The sequence below is a fragment of the Sycon ciliatum genome, chromosome 1 (genome assembly GCF_964019385.1).
Source record: "Sycon ciliatum chromosome 1, ocSycCili1.1, whole genome shotgun sequence".
NCBI classification, from domain to species: Eukaryota; Metazoa; Porifera; class Calcarea; order Leucosolenida; family Sycettidae; genus Sycon; species Sycon ciliatum.
Window position 1 is genome coordinate 62,825,650 of NC_088643.1, and position 11,979 is coordinate 62,837,628.

The 11,979-nt window shown below is 43.0% G+C and overlaps 1 protein-coding gene across 1 annotated transcript; it reads right to left on the reverse strand.

The window, feature by feature from the left end:
• Nucleotides 1–11,049: 11,049 nt before the first annotated feature.
• Nucleotides 11,050–11,762, reverse strand: LOC135807057 (uncharacterized protein DDB_G0271670-like; the record flags this gene model as incomplete). The annotated part of the gene is made up of 1 exon (XM_065321140.1): nucleotides 11,050–11,762. A coding segment is annotated over exon 1 (711 nt), but the record flags the coding sequence as incomplete, so codon positions are not given.
• Nucleotides 11,763–11,979: the final 217 nt, after the last annotated feature.

Consider the following 11,979-nt stretch of genomic DNA (forward strand, 5'->3'; position numbering starts at 1 on the left):
TTCAGATCTGTGTGTGTGTGCGGGGGGGGGGGGGGGGGGGGGAGTCAAAATCGCAAGTGACGTCAGGGGATGTGAATCATACATGTAATTGTAAGTCGACCGACCGACATGTTCTTTGGCATGGCTTGGAATTCATGCTGTCTGGTATAACAAACATTGTTCCTTGTGGGGGGGGGGGGGGGGGGAGACGGGGCGGCCGGATTGCCGCGGAAGTGAACGGTGTTTGTTGGAGACGCAACTTCGAGCTGTCGAGACTTTGCAGTATCCCTGTATCTGTATGCACCACTCTAACAGTCTAGCCAGTGCAGCATGTAACCAGGCCTGAGCTACATGGAACTAGCGTGTATTTGTATATGTACATCATGTACTCTTGCTAGTAATAGCACTCGAAAAATAGGCTCTGGGAGCTTATACCCTTGGTAGTAGTGTACACTACAGTCCTTGTAACTACTCCTTGCTGGCTAGTAACATAATTATAGCTATATATATTGACCTTTGATAAATACCCACACTCATTAGTGACCACACCATCAACAGTATCAAATTCAAATAAATTTGCTTGACTCAATAAATACCACTATACTTTTCGATGCAGCACTGCACTTTTCCCTAAACAGGAGTATTTTATGAACAGTATTTATTGGCCTAGTGGTATTTTATAAACAGTATTTATTGGCTTTTGAGCCAATAAATACTGTTTATAAAATACCACTAAGGCCAATAAATACTGTTTATAAAATACTCCTTTTTAGGGAAAGTGAAGGTCAACATATGTATAATAAATGTAGTAGCCTCAGGATTTATTGCAATTACATACCAGTTGTAAAAACCTCGGGGGACCTCGGTTTTTATACTGGTATGTAATTGCAATAAATCCTTTGGCTCTACATTTATTATATACATTAATTTATCATAGTATAGTCTAGGGGATATGCAGTAAGATCAACGTGCTCAATCGCACTGTGCTTTCTTTGGAGTGCCGGTATTTCAGTGCAAGCCATTGCTTTGGGGTGTGTGTGTGTGGGGGGGGGGGGGGGGGGTATACAAAGCAGGTCAGGTGATGGCGCAATCGCAGACTTGCGAAGCTAGACCGCGTCACGGATCATCATCATCAGGTCAACCCATTCGGGTTGCTGTGGCAACAAAGTCACCCCATCCCGTCCTTGTCTCTGTCCAGCCTCGGTGCTTGAGTTGTAATTATTATTTGTATTAGCTTTCCGCTCCTCCTCCTCCCCCCCCCCCCTTCTTTACGCCGGGTGTTCGTCCATTTGACCGCTGGTTGTCCTCTCTTCCTTGTCCCTAAACGCCATGTCCTTCACCAGATCGTTTTCCAGGCTTCATCCTCTCGCGATATGTCCGTAATGAGTCTCTTGCCATGAAGTCTATCCGCTAATACCGGTCTCTGAGCCGCCATGCCCAACTCCTCCAGGATATGATGATGATTATCCTTGTTTGTTCTCTTTTCAATCCATTTCGCTCTCGGTAATCGCCGATAGCACCACATTTCAAAAGCCTGAAATGTTCTGCACGAGTCCAACGACCAGCCTTCGCGCCGGTCTGCTGTATATTAGTACCAGTGGCTTAGCAGCTACCTCAGTGAGCGCTACTGAGTATCTCTAAGTGGTCATGTGGGGCTAGACGTCTCCAAGGATCCCAGGCTGGCGTCCCCATGGGCAGTATCCTGACCTGGGTCCGACTCTCTTCCCCACCTAGTACGTCAATGATCACGAGGACAATCTAAGCGAGACGGTGCTGACCTAGCGTATAGCCTCGTTCACAGGCGACACTACGCTGCATATTACGATCACCACCCGAAAAGAATTAACACCCAAACCCAAATCCCAGGTGGATCTTCAAGTACAAGTACATTGTACTGGAGGTCAGTTCCCACCGCACCCAATGGAACCTGCCACCCCGCATTGACTTCAACAGATCCAAGTATGAGCGAGCAAGAGGAGCTCGAAATCTTGGGCGTCTGCTTCGATGGCCACCTTCCCTTCCGGCACCACCTTCGCACCGTAGCCCTGTAGTCAACACAGCGACTTGATGCTCCGTGTCTTTCCACCTCCGGGATGTGCCCGACCACATCCAATTTCCCAAGCGTACATGTACATGTACAATCATGTACATCCTTGTGCGTCCAATGTTGGGGTGCAGCCGCATTGTCTTGATGGAATTCTGTATGCTCGCCACAGACAGGCGTGGCTCTGATTTGCAGGGGCATCTCTACTCCGACACAATCTTCACGAAGCAATTGCCTTCTCGTAACCTTCTGGCAACTACACGCTTTGCCACTGGCTACACAATCCAGACACCCACTCTAAACATACGACACCAGTGCGCGTTCACGCTTCCCACAGTCCATTCTTCGCCTCCAACTCTCCCCACTGTATACGTGTTTTTGTTTGTTTTTGTTTTGTTTTTTTACTGAATACCACAGAACCATCATCAGATGCTGCACAGTGGGGGCGGTGGCATATTGGATGGAAGTGGGGGCGGGGCAAAAGTAACTCCTCCGACCAAAGGTCTCGGAATCATCGTAACCTGTCTGTGGCCCACTCCCACTTGCTGCGCCGCAAGTGGTCGTTGACATTTTTCTTGAAGGTGTGCATACCTCTGCGAGAAGGGGGAGACTGCAGAAGGCGTATGTACTCCTTCCACCACAATGCCATGCGCCATGCCGTAATTAATTAAGCAAGAACTGCACAAACAGTTTTACGAGCATTGGTTTCACTGTAGTGGAATTCCGTTGAATATGTAGCGTCACATCATATTCTGTAGAAGCTTATCTCTGGCACATTTTTCATCATTTACATGTATTATGCCAGTTCTGCAAGCTTACAATCATATGCTCAAGCGCAGAGCTCTGCCCTAGACTATGTCTTTTTCTCTTTCTTTGCTCACCTATTGCTCATCACTTCTTTCACAGATTTGGTATTATGGAAAGTTTGGAAACCCCCTCGATAGGCGAAAGCCTTTGGGGAATCCTTTTAAAACAATAAAAAATACAAAAAAAATACTTCCTTCCTTCGCCCACTGCCACGATTGACTATGTGTCCCCAAACGGGGCGGGGCGACTTGAGGGAGTGCTGGCTTCGGGACGCGGCACGAGGCACTGCGAGTCCGGCGGGACGTGAACGGCTGTTTCACTGTTTGTGTTTTGCTTTTGCCGAGCGACGAGAGGTGCAGCTATGTCTAGCAATGTCTTGAGGACGACTGAAACGGCGTGTGCAGACCATACACATGTACACAGGAGTGGCTTCACGGCAGGTTGTACACGAGAGCATGCCACGCTGTAAACTCCATCCTGACACATACACACATGGACCTTGACCTTGTCCTTGACCTTGCCCATTGCGTAGCAATGATAGCGCATTGTTATTTCTCCAGTCCACGACAGAATGACTGATGGCGTTTCAGGTCGCCGCTTCGACGGAACATGCGGCCGCAGGCGCAACCGTAGCCAGCAGCAGAGGGTACCTTGGGTGGTCGACGGGCAATGGCACGCCACTCCGGACGGTTCTGGGCTGCATCGTACCATCCACGTGTTGGTACCGGTGGCTCAACGACGCAAAGTCACCCATAACGACGTCCCTCCACCTCTTGCGTGGACCATGCGCGGGGCGCGGGGCAGGCAGTTCATCGAAGAGAACACACTTCGGCAACCGGGGATCTTCCATCCGTGCCACGTGTCCAAGCCAGCGCAAACGCCGTTCCCGCACGATGTGACCAATGTCCTCAGGCACTCCAAGGGTCTTTGCAAAGGCTGAGGACGTTGCGTGGGTCTCCCGTTGCTGCCGTCGCCACACTCCAACGATAGATCTGACACATTGATGGTGGAAGAGGTTGAGGTGCCGTAGGTCCGGAGCCTTCGTTGCCCAGGTCTCCGCGCCGTACAGGAGGGTAGAGAGCACCACGGCAACATACACGCGACGACGACACTGCAGACTCAGTGACCGGTTCTCGAGCACGGCTTGCTTCAAACTACCAAAGGCTCTGGATGCCTTGCCAATGCGGGCCTGGACGTCATGGGAGGACAAACCATCGCGGTGTATGGCACTGCCAAGATACGTGAATGATTCCACAGAATCTATGGCTTCACCACCATCCAGTGCCATTGGCGCATTCGTCGGGGTTTGTAAAAAAAAACCCACATACGCATACACACACGCGCGCGCGCGCCAAACCCATAGCACAGGGCATTTCCGGGCATTTTAGCAGGTGCCGAAAGGCGGGCTCATGCCCCGACATGGCTACTTCCCCTTGTCTAGCCCCCAAGACGAAAATGATAGTAGCCGACTGGCCGAAATTAAAAAAAAAAAAAAAAAAAATTAGCAGGTTATTGCGCACTGCCTCTGACTGTAAGTAATTACTACGAACTGTCTGCATGCATGCATCACACTAGTCTAGAAATCACCGGCCCGCTGGGGTTTCAAAAAGTGGACTGTTGCTCACTGCTACATGACTCTTGCTGAGTTCTGAGTCTTTTGTCACGGATATGTCAACATGATAATTATACATGTTGCACTAGCACTGTAGGACGGAAAGGATCGTGTGGTATTCGTGATTGGTACGTGGTAGAACCAAACATCAAACTTTCAAAGTAAAGACATCCTCCCTAGCGCACTCAGGGGCGTGCTCGGCCGCCCAACTAGGGGGGTGCACGGGAGCCGAGGGGATCCCCCCCCGGCAATTTTCTGCAATTTGTTTGCAACCTTTCTTGAATTTTAGAGCGTATTTGCATACATTACAATTGCAATTACCCAGATTGAAAATTTTTGGGGGGTGCACGTGCCCCCGTGCCCATCGCCGAGCACGCGCCTGGCACTACTGCAGAAGAGGATCAAACCTTTCAAAGGTCAGTTCAATCGCTACCCAGGTCACTCCTGCTGCTACTGCTGTACATGTACGTGTGTACTTCACTGGTACGTGGTACCACGTCTCTTGTTGGTACGTGTACATCTACGCGTGTCTAGTGACGTCTCCAGAGTCCGGACAGGTGTCATTATGTCACATGTGTTTGATCCTACCCAGAGCAACTTCACTGGGCATCTGAGGCCAGCAGGTGCGGCCTGTCACAATGACACAAGCTCTCACCCGAGCAATCCCAATATATCGTATACCGGATCGACAGGTCCTTGATCTGACAGTGTTTCCTTTGTTGAGTTCACAAGAAAGCTCTAGGCTCCGACGCACGTCCCTCGGATCATCGCGTCAGACATGCACGGCTAGGTCTAGTAGGTGCAGCTGCAGGGAAGAAGCTGCCGCTACACTCCTTATGGAGCTTTCCATTCCTGTTCTGTGAGACGCGAACTGACGTGGTGGGGCAGCCAAACTGTTCTGGTCACAGATGCAGTCGCGGACCTCGTCACTCTTCTCGTCGTTCTTTTACTTCCGTGTCTCCCACTGGTCATTTCCCTACACAATCAGTACTCAGCAGCAGGAGCCCAGCCAAGTAAGCGTTGGTAAATGTTGGGGAGATGCAGGAAAGAGAGCGGGTTGCGTGATTCTTTTATTATTCGGCTTTATAGATCACCCCCCCCCCCAAAAAAAATCTCACTCAGTGTTGTTGTTGCTGTTGTTGGTTGACAGCATGTAACAAGAGCATGACTGTACATGTACCATTGTACCGGTACATGTACATTGTAATATTGACCATGTTCAACAAAACAAGGTACATGTACTGTTGTAGACTGTAGCACAGACTGAAGTAAAATTATGTTTTAATATCTTTATTAGTAAGTATTAATAAATACAGTAATTAGTTTATGTGCTGCGCTGATGAGTCCACAAAAGCCATTCTGCCACCATCAGCAGCCACACCGCAATGCCGCATGTCTACTCGTGAGACAACCAGATCTGCAGCACATCATCCATCACAACTCACCAGTATCCTTCCTCCTCAGTCACGAAACAACACGCCCCGCTTATTTCCCCACTCCCTCATCGCAACGTGGAATCAGCTCCCACCTACCCTTCTGCAGTCTCCCCCTTCTCGCAGAGGTATGCACACCTTCAAGAAAAATGTCAACGACCACTTGCGGCGCAGCAAGTGGAGGTGGGCCACAGATAGGTTATGATCTCTCCATCGCAACCAACACACCAGCCTAATTATACTGTCCGCACTCCAGCTCCCTTCTACCCCTCTTTGATCCCCTTCGCTCAGCCTTAATATGCGATTATCAGTTCTCTCCATCTTCCTACGGTGCACTGCTTTTACTATTGTTATGTCCTATCTCAATCTCAAATTCTCCCCATTATCGTTTGCAAAGCCGGTGCCTCCCTCTTGGATGCACATGTTTCTTTTCTCCTATGTATCGGCGCACAGGAGTAACGATGATTCCGAGACCTTTGGTCGGAGGAGTTACTTTTGCCCCGCCGCCACTGCCATCCAATATGCCACCGCCCCCGCTGTGCATGTGCAGCATCTGATGGTTCTGTGGTATTCAGTAAAAAAAGAAAGAAAAAAAAGGACGAAACATCTCTGTCCGCAGATTAATTGAGTAAGTAAAAATAATACATGATTGTATTTGTATGTTGTCCTATACCGAGACTGGCAAGCGTGAATTGATACATGAAGCTGATGTACATGATAATTGATTGTACTCTTGTCCTCCAAAAAAATAGCCCCCATGACCCCATACCCAGGCCGGGTCATGGTACATAGTCATTGCGTTGGTCCTACAAGTACAACTAACTTTACAAGTAGCCTGGCATTGTATTGTAACCTATCGACTGGGGTATCGGTAGAGATACATGAACATGACTTGTGCTTGTAGGGTTCCCTGTAACAAGACAACAACGTCTGTAGGGCCTTCCCTACCAAAACAATAATAATTATATCTACTACTACTACTACTACTACTACTACTACTACTACTACTACTACTACTACTACTACTACTACTACTACTACTACTACTACTACTACTACTACTACTACTACTACTACTACTACTACTACTACTACTACTACTACTACTACTACTACTACTACTACTACTACTACTACTACTACTACTACTACTACTACTACTACTACTACTACTACTACTACTACTACTACTACTACTACTACTACTACTACTACTACTACTACTACTACTACTACTACTACTACTACTACTACTACTACTACTACTACTACTACTACTACTACTACTACTACTACTACTACTACTACTACTACTACTACTACTACTACTACTACTACTACTACTACTACTACTACTACTACTACTACTACTACTACTACTACTACTACTACTACTACTACTACTACTACTACTACTACTACTACTACTACTACTACTACTACTACTACTACTACTACTACTACTACTACTACTACTACTACTACTACTACTACTACTACTACTACTACTACTACTACTACTACTACTACTACTACTACTACTACTACTACTACTACTACTACTACTACTACTACTACTACTACTACTACTACTACTACTACTACTACTACTACTACTACTACTACTACTACTACTACTACTACTACTACTACTACTACTACTACTACTACTACTACTACTACTACTACTACTACTACTACTACTACTACTACTACTACTACTACTACTACTACTACTACTACTACTACTACTACTACTACTACTACTACTACTACTACTACTACTACTACTACTACTACTACTACTACTACTACTACTACTACTACTACTACTACTACTACTACTACTACTACTACTACTACTACTACTACTACTACTACTACTACTACTACTACTACTACTACTACTACTACTACTACTACTACTACTACTACTACTACTACTACTACTACTACTACTACTACTACTACTACTACTACTACTACTACTACTACTACTACTACTACTACTACTACTACTACTACTACTACTACTACTACTACTACTACTACTACTACTACTACTACTACTACTACTACTACTACTACTACTACTACTACTACTACTACTACTACTACTACTACTACTACTACTACTACTACTACTACTACTACTACTACTACTACTACTACTACTACTACTACTACTACTACTACTACTACTACTACTACTACTACTACTACTACTACTACTACTACTACTACTACTACTACTACTACTACTACTACTACTACTACTACTACTACTACTACTACTACTACTACTACTACTACTACTACTACTACTACTACTACTACTACTACTACTACTACTACTACTACTACTACTACTACTACTACTACTACTACTACTACTACTACTACTACTACTACTACTACTACTACTACTACTACTACTACTACTACTACTACTACTACTACTACTACTACTACTACTACTACTACTACTACTACTACTACTACTACTACTACTACTACTACTACTACTACTACTACTACTACTACTACTACTACTACTACTACTACTACTACTACTACTACTACTACTACTACTACTACTACTACTACTACTACTACTACTACTACTACTACTACTACTACTACTACTACTACTACTACTACTACTACTACTACTACTACTACTACTACTACTACTACTACTACTACTACTACTACTACTACTACTACTACTACTACTACTACTACTACTACTACTACTACTACTACTACTACTACTACTACTACTACTACTACTACTACTACTACTACTACTACTACTACTACTACTACTACTACTACTACTACTACTACTACTACTACTACTACTACTACTACTACTACTACTACTACTACTACTACTACTACTACTACTACTACTACTACTACTACTACTACTACTACTACTACTACTACTACTACTACTACTACTACTACTACTACTACTACTACTACTACTACTACTACTACTACTACTACTACTACTACTACTACTACTACTACTACTACTACTACTACTACTACTACTACTACTACTACTACTACTACTACTACTACTACTACTACTACTACTACTACTACTACTACTACTACTACTACTACTACTACTACTACTACTACTACTACTACTACTACTACTACTACTACTACTACTACTACTACTACTACTACTACTACTACTACTACTACTACTACTACTACTACTACTACTACTACTACTACTACTACTACTACTACTACTACTACTACTACTACTACTACTACTACTACTACTACTACTACTACTACTACTACTACTACTACTACTACTACTACTACTACTACTACTACTACTACTACTACTACTACTACTACTACTACTACTACTACTACTACTACTACTACTACTACTACTACTACTACTACTACTACTACTACTACTACTACTACTACTACTACTACTACTACTACTACTACTACTACTACTACTACTACTACTACTACTACTACTACTACTACTACTACTACTACTACTACTACTACTACTACTACTACTACTACTACTACTACTACTACTACTACTACTACTACTACTACTACTACTACTACTACTACTACTACTACTACTACTACTACTACTACTACTACTACTACTACTACTACTACTACTACTACTACTACTACTACTACTACTACTACTACTACTACTACTACTACTACTACTACTACTACTACTACTACTACTACTACTACTACTACTACTACTACTACTACTACTACTACTACTACTACTACTACTACTACTACTACTACTACTACTACTACTACTACTACTACTACTACTACTACTACTACTACTACTACTACTACTACTACTACTACTACTACTACTACTACTACTACTACTACTACTACTACTACTACTACTACTACTACTACTACTACTACTACTACTACTACTACTACTTGACACAATCTTTATTAGGAAACTTGAAATGGAGATGTGAAACACAAATACAGCCATGTAGATGGAGCAGCAATGCAATACAATGTCCATGTCCAAAAACTCAAGAATTCATTATCATGGGGCAATGTTGGGCAAATGTCTGTCAGGTACTATCACGCTCAGGCTGCCCGCAACCTGCACATCGTCGTGAAATTCATCCTGTTGCGGCGGTATGACGATCTTGAACCACGCAAACAGGTGACTGCCCATCGCATAAGGCAGACTGACAGCTTACAACGGAGCTGACCCATGATTACCGATACGTGTAGGTCGACGTTCTACTACTACTACTACTACTACTACTACTACTACTACTACTACTACTACTACTACTACTACTACTACTACTACTACTACTACTACTACTACTACTACTACTACTACTACTACTACTACTACTACTACTACTACTACTACTACTACTACTACTACTACTACTACTACTACTACTACTACTACTACTACTACTACTACTACTACTACTACTACTACTACTACTACTACTACTACTACTACTACTACTACTACTACTACTACTACTACTACTACTACTACTACTACTACTACTACTACTACTACTACTACTACTACTACTACTACTACTACTACTACTACTACTACTACTACTACTACTACTACTACTACTACTACTACTACTACTACTACTACTACTACTACTACTACTACTACTACTACTACTACTACTACTACTACTACTACTACTACTACTACTACTACTACTACTACTACTACTACTACTACTACTACTACTACTACTACTACTACTACTACTACTACTACTACTACTACTACTACTACTACTACTACTACTACTACTACTACTACTACTACTACTACTACTACTACTACTACTACTACTACTACTACTACTACTACTACTACTACTACTACTACTACTACTACTACTACTACTACTACTACTACTACTACTACTACTACTACTACTACTACTACTACTACTACTACTACTACTACTACTACTACTACTACTACTACTACTACTACTACTACTACTACTACTACTACTACTACTACTACTACTACTACTACTACTACTACTACTACTACTACTACTACTACTACTACTACTACTACTACTACTACTACTACTACTACTACTACTACTACTACTACTACTACTACTACTACTACTACTACTACTACTACTACTACTACTACTACTACTACTACTACTACTACTACTACTACTACTACTACTACTACTACTACTACTACTACTACTACTACTACTACTACTACTACTACTACTACTACTACTACTACTACTACTACTACTACTACTACTACTACTACTACTACTACTACTACTACTACTACTACTACTACTACTACTACTACTACTACTACTACTACTACTACTACTACTACTACTACTACTACTACTACTACTACTACTACTACTACTACTACTACTACTACTACTACTACTACTACTACTACTACTACTACTACTACTACTACTACTACTACTACTACTACTACTACTACTACTACTACTACTACTACTACTACTACTACTACTACTACTACTACTACTACTACTACTACTACTACTACTACTACTACTACTACTACTACTACTACTACTACTACTACTACTACTACTACTACTACTACTACTACTACTACTACTACTACTACTACTACTACTACTACTACTACTACTACTACTACTACTACTACTACTACTACTACTACTACTACTACTACTACTACTACTACTACTACTACTACTACTACTACTACTACTACTACTACTACTACTTGACACAATCTTTATTAGGAAACTTGAAATGGAGATGTGAAACACAAATACAGCCATGTAGATGGAGCAGCAATGCAATACAATGTCCAAAAACTCAAGAATTCATTATCATGGGGCAATGTTGGGCAAATGTCTGTCAGGTACTATCACGCTCAGGCTGCCCGCAACCTGCACATCGTCGTGAAATTCATCCTGTTGCGGCGGTATGACGATCTTGAACCACGCAAACAGGTGACTGCCCATCGCATAAGGCAGACTGACAGCTTACAACGGAGC